General features: G+C 39.1%; 1 protein-coding gene across 7 annotated transcripts in view; it reads left to right on the forward strand.

The window, feature by feature from the left end:
- Positions 1-18,777, forward strand: part of ptbp3 (polypyrimidine tract binding protein 3) — an 83,854-nt gene that overhangs the window by 41,743 nt on the left and 23,334 nt on the right. For all 7 annotated transcript variants that reach the window (XR_008645433.2, XM_055208943.2, XM_055208944.2 and 4 more), the window contains 4 exons: positions 7,930-8,099; positions 12,186-12,332; positions 17,120-17,287; positions 17,357-17,467. Coding sequence is in view for 6 of the 7 variants with exons in the window: in XM_055208943.2 (XP_055064918.2) it covers positions 7,930-8,099; positions 12,186-12,332; positions 17,120-17,287; positions 17,357-17,467 (596 nt within the window). In the remaining variant the exon portion in view is untranslated. The remainder of the gene's footprint in view (positions 1-7,929; positions 8,100-12,185; positions 12,333-17,119; positions 17,288-17,356; positions 17,468-18,777) is intronic.

Raw genomic sequence — 18,777 nt, forward strand, 5'->3', positions numbered from 1 at the left:
TACATCACAAACACCCATATCCAGAGCACGGGATCTTTTGCAATGCCCAAATGTGCGAAACGGACACTTACAACTCTGAAATATCCTGTGAATTTTAGTCCTGTCTGCATCGGTATATAAAATCACAGACATAATGGGGGACACATTGAAACTTAAACAACGTTTGGAAAACGAATCCCATCTTGAATAGTGCTTATCATTCCCTCTTCTCTGTACACTGTAAAAATTCCAGGTTGCACTTAAACATTTAAGTTTAATCAATTTGAAAATGACAATTAATTTCAACTTTCTTGACTTGTGAGGAGTTTCTATAAATTACGTAAAATAAAGTTAAAATAAAAATTGACTTTATTTTTATCATTTATAGCAACTCTTCACTGGTCAAGGAAGTGCAACAAGGAATTTTTTATAGTGTAGATACCGGCAGTGGTTATTAAAAAAACACTTCTGAAGGCCACATGCATATAATAAGACATTTTTGGTACTTTAAGGCTGAAAAGCTTGAAGGACCCGTTTCTTTTTCCCATGTGAAACAAATCTTGTGTTTCACCACATCAAGCAGATGAGAGCCCAAAGGCTCAGCGTCGTTCCACCTTTGTGAATGCATGCACACTTGATTGCTGTCTACAGAGACCTCTCTGCCAGAAACAATACAAACGCATTTCTGGCCCATCAAACCTGACAAACTCTTCCCCCAAGCAAAGGTGACAGTACACCCCATAACCACGAGTTATAGCTGATCAAACATGTCTCACTCTGCTGTGTGTTAGGCAGCCTTGGTCTGATCAAACCGGAGCCTACTCTGTTTTAACCCTCGTAAAAGACGAATCTTTACTGTTCTGAGGCGTTTCATTGGATTTGGTTGTTTGTGAGAGGACGATTGTAAGGCTAGCAGGTGGAGGTAATAATTGCAGTGAAGGAAGGTATTCCAGGAATCTCAGATATGGAAATCGTTGACAGGAAGTTCCGGCGTTCCGAGAAGTCTGAGGTGTCCTAGCAACAGTTTTACTGTAGCAAGATTTCACGGCGCATCCCTGAATAAACAGAATAAACCAATTCTTCAGTTGTCTCTTGGGTGATGCTTAGACAAATAGCACGGAAAACAGAAGCTTGGATAATGGATAATGCTGCTTCAGTGGTACAGAAATCCTGTGAAGATTTTTGTTGTGGCTGAAACTTATGTTCAGTATTTGCCCACTGTATTAAAGTCCTTGGTATAGTGTTGTGGCAAATCTTTTATTATAATGAAGACAAAATTTATATATACTCAACTAGCTCTAGATTTGGGATTTATGTTTTATAAAATATGCCTATAAAAATGTTATAAGATTAGTTCAGGTCTGTCTTGCAACATTTCTGAATACTGGTCTTCATGGTTTTTGAACTGAACTGTCACTAAGCCTTGTATTTATTTTGGAAATTTTTTGTTAGGTCATAAAATAGTTTAAACATGGTTTATATATGTTTAACGGATCAGCACAGGGATGTTCGCATCTGATTGGAGTTGGACCGGACACATTTAACCGCATGTGCTTCTGTGCATACAGAAAACTGCTCACTTTAGCGCCGTTTTGTGATTCAAATGTTTAAAATCACTTGCGTATTAACATTTGCAAGCCTTTGAATCAAGTGCAAATTATAAAATTTCCCCATTTAAGTTTGCGTATTAGGGGCCGTTCACATGTCGCGCCTAAAACGTGTGGAAAACGCTAGGCGCGTAGGTTCTTGTCACGAGACCTGTGGTGCGCTTGCAGCATTCTGAAAAGTTGGAATGTTTTTAACTCAATGCGGTGTGGACGCGCCTGAAAAACGAGCGTGTCGTACCGTGTGCGCGACGCGACCACATTGCTTCCATTATGAGCGCACATACAGCCTGCCTACATTTTAAATAATGAACTTGAGTGCGCACCCCCTAATCTGCGAATCGCATGTGAGCCGAACCGTAAAGTCGCATTCACATTAGCACTAGCAGTAGCAGAACTATGAGATCTCATTGATTTCAATGGAAGATTGGCGACTTCCGGCGACACGAGCGACAGTGACTGTTGGTGAGTGGATGGGGTGTGTCCAGTCACACAACAAAGTTGAGAAGTATTTAACTTTATGCAAATTATGAGCGCCTTTCGGGAGCAACTACCAATGAGAACGAAGCAGTGAAGTTCACGTCATCCGTCTCTCGTCGGTTACTGGAATGGATGGTACTCATTTGTTTATGACAACCAGATTTAGAAATGCCTCTTTTGCAAGAGACGAGCGACACACAGCGACAAAGTCGCTTATAATGTGAATGTACCTTTAGTCGTGATCCATACAAATCACGGATCAACTGCGATTCGTCACACCCCTAATGCTGTGTTTACACCAACCGCGTTTCAGGCGTCAAAATCGCGTCTACCGCACCTAGTTTGCCGCTTGAACTGTTTGAATGCATTTGAAAAAGCAAGCATTTGACACGCGTCAGAGGCAAAATCCACTTCTTGTGGGAGGGGCAAGTGCTATGCGGTTGTCAGTTTGCAGGATTGCTGATGTTGGTTGTGCATTTATCAAGAGAGTTACCGGTTTGTATTTAGTCACCTTACTATAGGGGGAAATAAACGGCGCGGGTCGATAAACATCACGTGACTCAAAAGCAAAATGTGTATTTACAACTTACCAGGTTGCCCAATGTCCTCACTGAAACTCTCCCAAGCGAGGTCCTTTTTATACCCGTCTCAATAGAAATAAGAACTTGTGTCGTATAGCTCCGGGTGACTGCTCACGGACAATATCAAGCCTTCAAGGCTCCTGATTGGTTAACGTGGCGTGAAAATCCGCAAAAGTTAAAATTTTTCAACTTCGCGTCAAACGCAAAATGCACAAAAAGCACCATTCGCGTGTACCGTGCCATACGCTCAATTCACGTCATTCAAATGAGGTGGAATTGCATCTAACGCTGCCGCGCCAAACGCCTCATCCGCGCCGCGAGACCTCCAGACGCGCGTCAACGTGTCTTCACATTAACTTAACATTGAAATCACTCGCGCTTGACGCCTCTACCGCGGCTGGTGTAAACGCAGCATAAGAAGTAGCGATTGTCTTATTTTCCAAGTGAAACGGTTTCTGAAATGAAAAAAGGTAGGGCTGGACTTGAATTTGTCCATCGATAATTGATTGGATCTTTAGAAGCTGGATCATGTTGCTATATGCTAATCCCTGCAATCTTTTCCTGGGACCCGCCCACCTGCCATACCCCGTGACTGGAAGTAAAGAGAGATTGTTTTAAGTTGCATTTTTAATGAAAGATTATAAGGGCACATGAATAAAAAAAGCTCACAGATAAGTAATTTGTAAAAAACCACAATATTCTTCAAAAAGGTTTTAATTTCAGATTCAGTGTGACTTTAAACAAATGCCCCCTGGGCAATTACTGTATATTTGTTAGATTTTGTGTAAGTATATATAGCTAATTATTAGGGGTGTAACAATACATCGATATGGATCGATACATCGATTTTATTTCTAACGATCCGATGCATTGATGCCACACACAAAAAATCGATTTGAGGTATCTTTATGAGTATTTTTGTTGGTTTGTTGTTGTAAATGCTCCAATTGTGACAGAGATTGTGCCATTTTCAAAGAGTTTATTAACATTTTCATGTTATATATTTTGGTTGCATTTGTAAGTAAAAATGTAACTGCTAAACTAGGCACATAATATAAAAATATTGATAAATTAACCAAATCGGAATGAATCGTAATCGCAATGAAAAAGTGTTTGATGTATCTGCAAAAAAAAATCACATTGCTGGTGGAGAAAATTGATTTTGTATCAAATCGTAATGAACTCTCCTATTTAGACCACTACTAATTCTCAATATATATATTACATTATTTTTGTTATAAATGCCAGTTATTACCTAACCAGGTGTTACCTACGAAACACAAAGCTGTAGCACAGATTGCAAAGAGGAAGTATTTATAAACCCTTCATATGCCCTGTTTTTAGGAAATACATTGTTTTGCAGACACAAGCTCTTTTATAGCTTGGGTTCGGATATGGCCGGTCAGTTTCAAAGGTCTTTTTTACTCATTTCCTCTTGGAAAGCCTGTGGCACATTTGATTCAGGGATGGTTCCTCTAATCGCATTAAACACACAATAAGATTTGTTAACAGCACAATGAGATGAATCGCCGTGGCGGAGCCAGATGCCTTGATAGGTCATGAGTGTGGTCACCATGGTAACACAGGGTCATTGGAATACTGGGCCAATCATCTTCCTGTTCTCCTGTTAGCTGTAACATGGTAAGATTCCTGTCTCCAGGACACGTAAGGGTCTCCTGTATGCGTCATAAAACAAATTCACTGGCTGCTTTCAGCAATATGACAGTTAAAGGTTACACATATGTGGGCCATTTTTAGAATCTGCTAGCTTTTGTGTATACCTGGGCTTATTATAACGTGCACATTTTGAATTCAAAATGAGCCTTTTACCTGTAAGAATTTCATACACGGCTATACAAAAGCAACAGGCATTCATTTTTTTTTTTTTAATCAGCATTTATGTCTTTGATCCATGTGTTTATGCAAACTAGGAGTATAACATGAATCCTTTTTGCATATACTGTAAAGGGATAATCTAGTTTCGCTTCTCAGCTTGTTAGATCTCTGCATGTGGTGGGCTTCTTCCCCAGCCTGCATCGAGTTATTTCACTGGTTTTGTTTTGTTGCCTATTTAATCTGCCTTGTGCTCTGTGCGTCAACCTTAGATGCCTTGCAGATGCAAGCTTGTTTCTCTTTATCCATTGATTTCTATTGAGTCTGGATGCAGGGTCTGGACAAAGCAGACATCATTAGTATTAAATGAGGATTTGGATCTTTAGCAGTCAGACTGAGTCAGAATAAAGAGCATTGTCATATTTTTAGCTTTATTTGTCTGTGCATCAGACAGGTAGCTTTAAGTGTGTGTATATATGGTTAAAACTACAAAACACACATAGTTTCTTGTTTTTTTTTTTTTTTTTTTAAGTGGTACTGCCCTATATGGTGCACTTCATTGATGTCATGGAAGAATCCATGGGGAAGGGCCTTCGTGTCAATTTGCATGCTTAAGACAATTTTCCTGTTTGCTGAAACCAGCTTACATTTGAGCACCACCTACAGCCATCCTACTGCACAGTAACAGAAGGTGGTTGCTCATTATTGTCACCCTCACAGGATGCATTGTTGGTTGTTGCCTGTTGATCGGGTTTGTGTTTTTTAGGTGAACTGCACATGAATTGCTTTTGGCATGGATTCGTTTTGACAGCTAATGCAAAACTACAATCATGAGACTCTCTCTGGTTGTCTGGTCACATTAGTGCTTTCTTTCTTGGTGTTTTCATTGCATTTTACATGGGATCAATGTGAAAGAAAGGATGGGATCAGTGTCCTTAACTGTGAAGGGGGGTCTCTAAAATCGCTGTGATTTGTGGTAAGAGGAAGGGATAGGATCTCTCTACTAGTATGTAAGGGGAAGGATGCATCTATGTGCTGGGCTGTGAGGGAAGATATATAATCTATGTGCTGGCCTATAAGGGAAGGTAGTCTGCACTAGGATGTTAGGAAAGGGCTGTGAGGGGGAGAAATGCATCTCTGTGCTGGGCTGTGAGGGAAGGGATGGTTCTCTGTGCTGGGCTGTGAGGGGAGAGATTGGATCTCTGTGCTGGGCTATAAGGGGAAGTATGGGGGTTTCTGTGCTGGGCTGTGAGGGGAGAGATTGGATCTCTGTGCTGGGCTGTGAGGGAAGAGATAGGATCTATGTGCTGGTCTAAAAGGGAATGTAGTCTGCAATGGGATGTAAGGGGAGGAATGCATCTCGGTGCTGGGCTGTGAGGGAACAGATAGGATCTCTGTTATGGGCTATAAGGGAAGTATTTGGGGTCTCTGTGCTGGGCTGTGGGGGGAGGAATGCATCTCTGTGCTGGGCTGTAAGGGAAGAGATAGGATCTATGTTTTGGGCTATAAGGGGAAGTATTTGGGGTCTCTGTGCTGGGCTGTGAGGGAAGGAGTGGTTCTTTGTGCTGGGCTGTGAGGTATGGTTTCTTGTGCTGGGGTGTGAGGGAAGGATTACATTTATGTGCTGGGCTGTAAGGTAAGAGATATGATGTATGTGCTGGTCTATACGGAAAGGTAGTCTGTATTAAGATGTAAGGGGAGAAATGCACCTCTGTGCTGGTCTCTGAGGGAACAGATATAATCTATATTATGAGCTATAAGGGGAAGTATTTGGGGTCTCTGTGCTGGGCTGTGGGGGAGGAATGCATCTCTGTGCTGGGCTGTGAGTGAAGGGGTGGTTCTTTGTGCTGGGCTGTGAGGGATGGTTTCCTGTGCTGGGCTGTAAGGGAAGAGATAGGTTCTATGTGATGGTCTAAAAGGGAATGTAGTCTGTATTAGGATGTAAGGGGAGTAATGCATCTCTGTGCTGGGCTGTGAGGGAAGAGATAGGATCTATGTTTTGGGCTATATGGGGAAGTATTTGGGGTCTCTGTGCTGGGCTGTGAGGGCAGGAATGCACCTCTGTGCTGGGCTGTAAGGGAAGAGATAGGATCTATGTTTTGGGCTATAAGGGGAAGTATTTGGGGTCTCTGTGCTGGGCTGTGAGGGCAGGAATGCATCTCTGTGCTGGGATGTGACGGAAGGGATAATTCTTTGGGCTGGGCTGGGAAGGGAAGAAATACATATCTGTGCTGAGTTGTGAGGAAAAGTATTGGGGGTCTCTGTGACGTGAATGCAGGCATGCATATATGTGCTGGGCTGTGAGGAAACGGATGGGATCTATGTGCTGGGCTTTAAAGGGATGTGTTTGTGGGTCTCTGTGATGTGAGGGAATAGATGGATCTCTGTTCTGAGCTTTGAGGGCAGGCATGGATCTCTGTGATGAGATTTGAGGGGAGAGATGAGAGGAATGTGCTGGGATGTAAAGGGAGGGTTTGCCCATTTGCTATGGCTGGTCGTTTTGCTTATGGCAGCACTTTTCTTTTGTGGACCCCTGTTTCTTTGCGCCTCCACTCATCGGCTTATCGGCTCATCAACTTAGAGACTGTGTATCAGTGCGAAAGAAAAATAGATTTCATAGTTTCTAGTTCTTGCTTACACACTGCTGTGTTCATAATAGAGAAAGTGGTACCACTTTACCTCACTTTCACACACAAAACAAGAAACATTTGACCCATATTGTAATAATATTCCCTTTATTTTAGTAATACAGCTCGTAAGGTCGTTGCTCATGCATAACCCGTCAGTGATTTAGACGAGTGCAGATACAATTAGATACAATCGGCACAGTAATTTTCACAGCTTAAGTCTCACCCACTCATCGGTTTCACTCTTAAAAATAACTGTGTAAAGTGTGTGATTTGTTCATAGCTAAAATAACTTGAGTTTAATGATAAGAGACATCTGTAAGCTTATAGAAGGTTGACTTCCTGAAGAGTATAAAACTATTTCCGTTTAAAGCAATATGTCGTTAAACGATTTGTTCACCTAATGGCAGTTTGGTGAGTTTGCTACAAGGCTACTTGTTTAACCAGCAGATGGGGTGAGGCGGTAGGTATTAATGGGAATTTTTTTTTGTTTTGTTTTTGCATAACTGCAGATACACATCACACAGTTCACCCTTAAATTAGTGGTTCTCAAACTGGGGAGTGGGTCCCCCTTGGGGGGCGTGAGATGATGCAAGGGGGGTCCCAGTTTTCTGATTTTTTTAAAAAATACAATAATTAAATTATTTTGCTCACGACTGTCTGTCTGCTGTCTGTTTCTTTCGGTGTCTTTATTGAATTGTAGCAAAATATTTCTAACAGTTTCCGTTTTGGTGTCAGATTATGTGCCGTCACATCACTGCCAGTTTTGGCATTTCGGAAACTACAAGAAAGAATAATTGTGTCTTTTTATGTCCTTTTTGGCAGCTAATGGCAACGACAGTAAACCTTATAAAGGAGAACGATCTCAATGTGCCCCCTCCCGCGTGCTCCACGTCCGCAGAGTTCCCATCGAAGTGTCCGAGGCAGAGGTCATCTCACTAGGAGTTCCTTTCGGCAAAGTCACCAATCTATTGATGCTTAAAGGGAAAAATCAAGTAGGTGCCCTGTTAACTACACTTGATTTTTTAGGTTTGTAAGTATTCAGGCATTAGAAAAATCTAAAGCTGTCACTGGACTTTTAAAAAAGTTGGACAGCTCTATTGAAGGCTTACGTACCTTTTTTCTGAGTGTATGGTATTTTTAAGGGAGTGAGAACTATTAAATATTTTAATGTCCTGCTATTTAACATGAAATTAGCATGAAAGTGATCTTGTTTTAAATGCATTACTTCTGTTCATTTTGGAAATATTTATCTAAAATTGGATTCTGTTTTTAGGCCTTATTTTTATTACCCAGAACATGCCACAGAGATCTTCTGAGTTCATGTTGGTTTAGCTCTGGAATTTTGGGATTATATCGCATGAATTAGATTGGAGGATGTGTGTGTATTCCCTAACCTCTTGTGTGATTCATCATGGTGTAACTAACATGATCACTCATGTCAGCATGTGTTCATGGTTACTGTAGAATTAATAAACAGCAGTACAACAACTAGTCACATCTGACCCTCCAATATCACATTCAAAACACATTTCAAATAGAAAGAGTAATTATATTTAGCTTAATGAAAGCGCCTTAAGCTTCATTTATTGAATAAAGCTTTCAGCATTTGTATTTACATATTTTTAATTACTGTATTACTGTAATGAGAATATAATGGAAATCACCTTTGAATAATGAGGAAAGAAAATAAATGGAGAAAATAAATGGTCGAATTTTCATTATTGATGAGGATAATCACAACATTACAACATTTTATTTAAAGCAAAAAAAATGTAATGCTGGACAATTTTTTTAAAGCAGTGCAAACTGTGTTGTTTTGTGTCGTCTGTACTAAGCAAGCCATTTTGCGTTCAAACAATGTTGAATAGCCATCCAAACACAGACATCTAGGCTAAAACAAGGCAACAATTGAAATGTCAGTCAAAATAAATGAAATAAAATAAATAAATAAATGAAGCCAAACACCTTGTCATCACTGTTGACTTTGCTTACATCTTGCAAGATATTTTGGCAAGAAGTTGGTTACTCATAGCCAGACTACACTCGCCTAAAGGATTATTAGGAACACCTGTTAAATTTCTCTTTAATGCAATAATCTAATCAACCAGTTGCTTCAATGCATTTAGGGGTGTGGTCCTGGTCAAGACAATCTCCTGAACTCCAAACTGAATGTCAGAATGGGAAAGAAAGGTGAATTGATTTAAGCAATTTTGAGCGTCGCATGGTTGTTGGTGCCAGACGGGCCGGTCTGAGTATTTCACAATCTGCTCAGTTAATGGGATTTTCACGCGCAACCATTTCTAGGGTTTACAAAGAATGTTGTAAAAAGGGAAAAACATCCAGTATGCTGCAGTCCTGTGGGCGAACATGCCTTGTTGATGCTAGAGGTCAGAGTAGAATGGGCCGACTGATTCAAGCTGATAGAAGAGCAACTCTGACTGAAATAACCACTCGTTACAACCGAGGTATGCAGCAAAGCATTTGTGAAGCCACAACACACACAACCTTGAGGCAGATGGGCTACAACAGCAGAAGACCCCACCTACAAATAGGAAAAAGAGACTACAATTTGCATGAGCTCACCAAAATTGAACAGTTGAAGACTGGAAAAATGTTGCCTGGTCTGATTAGTCTCGATTTCTGTTGAGACATTCAGATGGTAGAGTCAGAATTTGGCATGAACAGAATGAGAACATGGATCCATCATGCCTTGTTACCACTGTGCAGGCTGGTGATGGTGGTGTAATGGTGTGGGGGATGTTTTTTTGGCACACTTTAAACAACATCGTTTAAATGCCACGGCCTACCTGAGCATTATTTCTGACCATGTCCATCCCTTTATCACCACCATGTACACATCCTATGATGGCTACTTCCAGCAGGATAAAGCACCATGTCACAAAGCTCAAATCATTTCAAATTGGTTTCTTGAACATGACAATAAGTTCACTGTACTAAAATGTCCCCCACAGTCACCAGATCTCAACCCAATAGAGCATCTTTGGGATGTGGTGGAACGGGAGCTTCGTGCCCTGGATGTGCATCCCACAAATCTCCATTAACTGCAAGATGTTATCCTATCAATATGGACCAACATTTCTAAAGAATGCTTTCAGCACCTTATTGAACCAATGCCACGTAGAATTAAGGCAGTTCTGAAGGCGAAAGGGGGTCAAACACAGTATTAGTATGGTGCTCCTAATAATCCTTTAGGTGAGTGTATATCGGGTCTATAGTTAACCTAGACAGTGAAATGACAGCTACTGCTTGCTGGGTAATCTGTCCAATGAAAAGTGATGTGACCATCACATTAAAATCAATGACAAAAATACAAAACTACTGATTTAAATTCGATTTTCGGTATCTAATAATATTTTTCTTATATTTAAAGTTAAATAAGTAAAGAGTTAAATAATACATTTTTATATAGGAAATAAAGCTCTCATTTGATATGGCAGTGAAGGAAAGCTACTAACAAAAATAATGTTTTTATAAGAGGTGGTAAAAGACAATCCAAATTTAATTTCACTTCATTAGAAACTGAAGTGTGTTCTTTCAAACACATCAAGGTTTAGCTAATAACGGAGACTGATAAGATGCCCTGCACAAACATAGCAGTCTCTCGCTTTTACTCGAGTGTCTTTTCATATTTAAATAGAAACTGGCATATTTAGACAAGAAAAGACAGGCACATTTCTAAATGGCTGTGTTGCATAATTTGTTGTGTGCTGCTTGGTTTGATTGGGGCATCAAAAGATTTAATTTATTGCCTGTTTCTGAATTTTTAAGTCTCTGCTGATCATTAGGATAATTATTAGAGGTCTCTGTTAGGACGAACGTTATCACTTCTTCACAAATTCAAACCTGTAATCCACAGTATTATACCTCAGCATGTTCCCACGCTGTTTGTGCTATATATGTAAATCAATGTACAGTATATATCCAGTTTGATTCCTTTCAGAACAAAAGTTAACCCTGTAAAACCCTCGGTTGCAATATTACAACATCAGTTTAAAATCGAATAAAGTATACATGTACATGTTTTTTTCCTTTAAAGCCACATTTACACAACTTAAAAAGTCCTAGTGTTTGACCCTGCAATGATTTTGAATGGTAGACTTTGTAAATAGGTTTGCATTGCTGGCCGTGAACTTACAAAACCTGCAAAACTGCCTTGAGGAACAACTTTATTGAGGAATACTTTCATACAGCGTAATAAAATCCACCGAGATGTTTTTTTTTGATACATAAATTCGGTGTTTATTTGCTTTAAATGTGGTGTGATAGAACAAATTAATGTGGCACATTGGTGTAATGAGATAAATGATATGGTTATCAAAGCCGAGCATTTACTATATATAAGGAGCTCAGATGCAAAAGCTGATAAACGCCACCTCTGTAAAAAATGTGATTATGATATTAACCGAATGCTCTTGGCACATATTATACATTCATCAAATACTTTTGCTTGAAATAAGCTTAGTCGCATCCTCTCGTCATTCAGAAATACTGTTTTGTTGGCAGAATCCATGAACTCTTTCCCAGCCAGCGGTTTAAAAAAAAGTTGCCATCCAACGCCAGCATTTTTTATGATTTTCACAAAAGTTTAATGCCTTCCAGAAATTGTTCTTTTTTAAATATGTAAACATAAATAAATCAATTGAAACAAAAACTTTCAAACTAAAAAGGTTTCATCCTACCTTTATTTGTTTTCTTTTATCACCTCTCAAATATGGGTAGGTTTCTTCAAAAGTACAAAAAGATAATTGCGTTTTTGTAAAGGACTTTTGATAGAGATCAGATTTAGAGAGATCCTCAAAACATACACAGAGTTTGAAGTGTTTGCCCTAAGGAGATACTTCCAGGTTTTATAAGTTGGGTAAGAGCTCCACCTTGTGGATAATAGCGGAAATACGGTTTGCCGGATAAACTCGTCATTGGCAGGGAAGCGTTTTCTCTTAATTGGCGGGGAAAGAGTTAAGAGTCTGATAAAAAATGCTTATTTACAAGAAAACATGTCAGATGCATTGAGAGGTTTTTGCATCTGAGCTCTTCATTTGTTCATCTTTCCACTCCAGGCTTTTATAGAAATGGCTTCTGAAGAAGCAGCCATGACCATGGTCAACTACTACACCACAGCCACACCCCACGTCCGTAACCAGCCTGTCTACATCCAATACTCCAACCACCGTGAGCTGAAGACTGACAACCTGCCCAACCAAGGGGTGAGAATTACAGACTGTAACCTTCTGTACATGCTGTCTAACATACCGTAGTAGAGTCAATAACATTAAAATGAAAATATGTTAAAATCCTTTCGAACTACTTAATTATTTGTGACCTTGCTTGTGAAAACCCACTTAAGTTATTTCTGTGATTTACTGTTTTGTACATGAAAAATCCTTCTACATAATGTAAAGAACATTCTGTAAAAATACAACCTTGATATATTTAGTATTGGCTGAGTAAGGACATGTCAAAGATTGAAATCAGTGAGTGAAATCAAATGTCACTTATTGTTAACTACTTTATGAAGACTTTTTCATAAGAATTTCTGCGAACAAAGAGACTAGTTAAACGCTTTTGATCGGATTTTTAATTTAGAAATATGTTATCAAAAACACGTTTTTCATAGAAAAGGCATACCAAAGCTATGAACTGCATTTTTAATGTATTTTTGAATCTTATAGCAACCCTACAATTATTTTTACAATTAGTATTTCTTATACATGTTTTATAAAAAAATGATATGCATATTAACTTAAAGAGAGTAAACATTAGATTTTTCCTGTTTTTGAATCCATTTAGGTGATCTCCGGGTCTGGCGGTATCACTTTTAGCATAGCTTAGCATAATCTATTAAATCTGATTGAACCATCTAGAATAGTGTCAAAAATAACCAAAGAGTTGACTCTTCTGTAGTTACAGTGGCCCTCATTTATCAAAAGTACGTACACCAAATTTTCAGTGTACACCTGGCGTACACCCAAAACCACGGTGACTTTGAGATTTATCAATATGGACGTTGGCGTACGGCACGCTCAAATCCTACGCCAGCTCAGGAGGTGGTGTACGCACGTTGTGAGTTAGGAAATGCACGGAAAAAAAATCCTAACACAACAAAACGCACTGACAAACTAAAATAGTATATGATATATTATGACCCTCTGTAAAAAAAACAACAACTTAAGTGTTTTTTTTTTGGCAACATGAACTTCAATGTTTAATTTGTGTGACTTTACCAAAGCATTTGATTTGTATGCATATGTATTCCTTAAGTTGCGAGCCGTTTCAGGGCAGAGCACGTGAGCGGATCAGAGCGTTGAGCGGTGCGGTAATACCATCAGAGCGCCTTTTTCCGAAAATTCCGCTCACTCAGCACCGCTCGTTGAACCCAGAATGCCCTTTGATAATTTGCTAGTTCGAGAATCTGTAAAAGCGTCTAGCAATAAGTTATGGAATTCAAGCCATAAATGTAAAGTAAAAATCAAAGTTAAGATTTGACCGGAAGAAAACATTGAAAGGGAGTGCGGAGAGACTGTAAAAGTTAGCAAATATTCATCCTGGAATCTGAAGAGGCACATTGCAAGAAAGCACAAGGATGTGCTACGAAAACATGGTAATGCATCTAAAGGTAAGCTAGTTACATACCATTCGATGATAAATAAATAGCTACACATGAATAGGTAAGGTAAGATGCTTGTGTTGAATGGAGCCATAAATCCGACCATGATGACATGCGGACAAAATCATGGCCACAAATTATCTTTTATGCTACATTATGGACACTTCTTTTTCTTATTTAGTCTAAAGTATGGCCATAAATTTAGAATTCGTTCTCAATATTCAACAGTTTGTTCCTTGGAATTAATTATTATAATATTTCGTAATTACTATTACAATTATTATTACTTCAAATTATGAATTGGCTTAGTAAAACAGTTGGATGTCGTGGAAACAAATTGTTAATTTGAATTATATCCGGAGCTCTGTATCAAACTGGATCTTAGCTAACAAACAACTGTATGTAAATACAGAAAAACACACTACAAAAGTTACTTCATCATTTTAAAATATTATTTAAAAAAAAAAATTAACCGAACCATTAAGCAGACATAGAATTTAGATGTAGACAACAGTAAATAATAATAATACTAGATAATTATTCTTCTAAATATCAATAAGCGTCATTAATAATAAAAATAATAATACAAATATTACAATTTGTCATGCAATTATTAATGTGTCTTTAATCCCACTCTTTAAACTCCCAAATAAAATATTTTGTTTCTTTCCACTTCCCCGGTTTCTCTTCTTTGCCGTCTTCCGTGTGTCAATGTAGTAAAATCAGGGCGTGGGGGAGTTGGAGACTTTAATTTATATGGGCGTATTATTCTAATGACGATCGTTTTCAGCCGCGGCATTTATGAAGGGCAGATATTGCTTACACCTGAATTTCAAAGGTACACACATCTTCATAAATCTGGCGGTGAGATGAGTGTAAGCATAATCTTACGCCAACATATACGCCCATTTCTATGCAAGAATGATAAATGAGGGCCATTGTGTGTACTATGAACGATGGAAAATTAAAAGTTGCAATTCCCCCCCCAAAAAATAGTCCTCTGCTATTGAAAGTCACCAAGGGCACTATTTTCGGGTGCTGCGTAATATCATTGCGCCTGCTGCAGCCATGTTACGTCAGCAAATTCCTTTATTATTACGCCGGAATGAGAGTATAGTTCCTAGCCATATTGGCCTAGAAAATCGCAACTTTTTATTTTACGTTGGCCTTAGTACACAATGTAACTACAGAAGAGTAAAGAAAAATTATGGGAACTCATTGGTTTATTTTTGAGCGCGATGCTAAATGATCTAGTGTCTAGTCATATTCAATGGATTATGCTAAGCTATGCTAAAAGTGGTACCACCAGACCCGGAGATCACCTGAATGGATTCCAAAACGGTAAAATCACAAATCACATGTTTAACTCTAGGGGAGCTGGAACAAAAAAGTGGAGTGTCCCTTTAAAGGTGCATTGTGTAACTCTTGAAGCATCTCTTGACAGAAATACAATATAAAACACATAACTATATTATCAATGGTGTATAAAGACCTTACATAATGAACTGTATTGTTTTTATTACTTTCGAATGCACTGTTCTTATCTACATATAGACGGTTTCATCGGACGCACGTGCGCTGACACGATACACGTCTGGATCCGAACTTTACTTCTGGTTTCGTTTTTTTTAATGGCCTGACTATTTGCTAAACTGATCTCTTGAACAAATGTCTCGTCGAAAATAACAAATGTTTTGGTTTCCTAGGTAATCTATGTGTTGTTTTTTTGCTTGTTATATATATATAAACTACTAGGGGTGTAACGATTAATCGTGCAAATGCGCGTTTTCTCAATGAATGAATTTGAATGAATTACGGTGAAATCCAGGCACATCCGAACCCCAGGGGGGCGCTCCCGTGCAGAAACTCCCTTTGTGCCACACAAGAAGTAGCATTACAAACGCTATTCCAGGAAATGTCTACACATGAATATTTATACGCTGTTCTTCAAATTGTTTCAGGTATTTTCATGATAATAAAGAATATTTTGAATGATTTTGTTTAACGAGTGTTGCTTTTTTAAATGCACATTATAAACGACACCGACTCATAAGGATTTTAGATTGATAAGGACTTCCTACTGACCAAATGCCGTAATACAGGCACAAGCTGTGCATAAAACAAAGAATCGCAGCCTTGCGATTCAGAATCGATTTCAGACAGGCATTTTTAATGAGGACCGCGATTGAATCGTGATTGAATCGTTACATCCCTATAAACTACGTTTAAAGAACTTTGTTGTTATTTATTCTTAGCGGAGTTTACCGGAAGTTACGTGCGGACCACGACAGCCGCCTGTTTATGTTGTTACTGCTGAAACCGTCTATACCGTGAGTCCCCTTACATGAAAGTCCCCATTTTGCGCCACCATGTTTCTAAAGTAGCCCTAAACGGACGAACTGTTGTATAGAGCGCGTTTCGTCACTGTTATCTCCGACGATTGCGTTTGTGGCGGCTATCGTAGCTTCTCTATGCGTTTCGAGGGGTGGTGAGCTGTAGACTGAGCCCTTGGTTGCGTTGGATTCACAATCTCACCGCTAGATGCCACTAAAAATCTACACAGTGGACCTTTAATAGCACTATGATTATAATGGTCCGATCACCTAAAGACAATTATTTATTATTTTCACAGTTATCACTAATGTACTTTAGTGGCCAAGATGTCAAACTATTTGCTCTTTATTGAAATATTTTATTGCATTAAAAATTGTGTATGCATGTTGTGTTGGTGTGTTTGGAGTGTAGCTCAGCTTCAAAAAGAATTTTAAGAAAGCTTGGCAAAAAAGTACAAACAACACATGGGAAAAGTTTATAAAGACAACAGGACAATGCCTACTAATCAATAACAGATAGAAGTGTAGTCAAAACCCAGATTCCCTAATATGCTGTGGTTTGCCTTTTTCCAAATAATTGTCCATTGAATAGCTTAAAAGTGTCCATATTATACATCTCATGTTTTGATGATTTAATACAGGGGTGGGCATTGCTGGTCCTGGAGGGCCACTGTTTTGCAAAGTTTAGCTCCAACCTCAAAAGCTGTTTTGCAACAAATTGTGAAGGCACTATAAAAATATAACTTGAATTAAATTCATTAAAACATTAATGTATTCTGTTAGCAAAATACAATGCTGACTATATTTGCATGTAAGTGTGTCAGTGTGAAAAACAATGAAGCTGAATGGATGCAACTCGATGCATATGTAGAGACACCTTTGTGTGTTTGTATAAAACCTGATAATTACAGAGTACTCTGTTGACTAGGGCATTACTCGCAAGTGTAGCGCGATGGGAACCAGGTGTACTTGCTAAACACAAAAGCGTGTCTGTGTGTATTTACAGTTTTTGAAGAGTTCGGTTAAATGATAACCCCGTGTGTCTTGTTTGCAGAGGGCTCAGGCTGCACTGCAAGCTGTAAGTGCAATGCATTCTGGGAACATGAGTCTCTCTGGTTCTGCCACGGGTAGTGACGGTGGCATGATGCCTGGACAAAGTCCTGTACTTCGCATCATTGTGGAGAATCTCTTCTATCCAGTGTCTCTTGAAGTGCTACACGTGGTAGGATTTCACCTACTTGTATTTATAATTGCAACACCAACTCGATATTATTTTGTGGTTTTCTGACAGATCTTCTCCAAATTTGGAACAGTCCTGAAGATCATCACTTTTACCAAGAACAACCAGTTTCAGGCCTTGCTACAATATGCAGATCCAATGAACGCACATCACGCCAAAGTGGTCAGTACCAAAACATAACTCATCTTATGATCCTTTCGTTTTAGTTTTTGATAGCATGACGGATACAATAAAAATGCAGCATCCAGTTAGCTGGCAATTATTCCGGTCCACCCGGATCCTCAGGCTGTTTATGGAGACAAATGATTTAGTTATAGTCATCCCTCAAAAACACTTCCCCGGGATCACTCGCCCATCCCCTATAATCAGAGCTTCACTATCAATCACAAATATATACGCTCCATTTGGCTGGTTTACTAGCCGGGACTTGCCCGACATCCCCATCTTCTCTTGTGTTTTTCGGGTGCACGACCAAAAATGAGTCAAAGCGACAGGAAAACCAGTTCTCAGTAGGCCGCACAAATCAAACGCCCCCTGTAATTAATATGTCACCGTTGAGGTTATCTAATGAATGCCAATGCAGCTCGCTAAGAAAAAAAAGCAAGCAAGTAATTACTCTTCTGGTCTGAGGGTGTTATCTATTGTGCGGCTGCCATGTTGCATTGCCTCGCTGCACAAAGAGAGTATTTGTTAGTGTTACGGAGGGTGGTGAAGACGAGGGTCTTTTTTGGAAGAAGCCCCCCGCTCCTGTATCCTCCATTTTTTAAATTGGTGCAAAATGAAAAGCCATTGTGCAGATGCATCTTATTTTTTCCGGCAAGTGATTATTATTGTAACTCAAAGACATGCAGATGGGACACAACAACTATTTATTAAGTAAATGTTAGTGGTCTTTGTGATGGGTATTATGGGTAGGTGGTGCCAGGGAGTTGTCACGAAGTTGCTAAGGTGTTTGAATGTTTTGCAATGTTACTAGGGATGCTCGATTTTTATGGGGATGGATGATAATTTCTGGCTCAAGTCAATATAGCCACCAATATGTTTAGATGATTTTCTTTTTTATTCACCGATTTCTGCTTTCTCTGACTTGTTTACTTCAAAGACTCAGTCTTGACTTGGTCTCGGACCACAGTGGGTGGAGAAGGACACGTAATTTCAGACAACGCATTTTTTAACAATAATAATAAAATGTAATGTTGACGGGCATTATTTGAAAATGACATCCCATGGTGCAATGCAAAGATACTGCCATCAGAGCCGTTTATTTATCTCTAGAAAAATAGGCAGAAGATTATGCATGTGGTAGGGATAAAAGCTAGGGATGCATCGAAATTAAAATTCTTGGCCAAAAACCGAAAAAGAAGAAACCAAGGCCGAAAAACCAAAACACCAAAATAGTTGTTATGCCAATTATTAGTACAAATGCATTTGTGGCTATCACTGTGTACTAACTTTACTAGGGAAGTGCGACG

The sequence above is a fragment of the Misgurnus anguillicaudatus genome, chromosome 12, assembly GCF_027580225.2.
Source record: "Misgurnus anguillicaudatus chromosome 12, ASM2758022v2, whole genome shotgun sequence".
Lineage (NCBI taxonomy): Eukaryota > Metazoa > Chordata > Actinopteri > Cypriniformes > Cobitidae > Misgurnus > Misgurnus anguillicaudatus.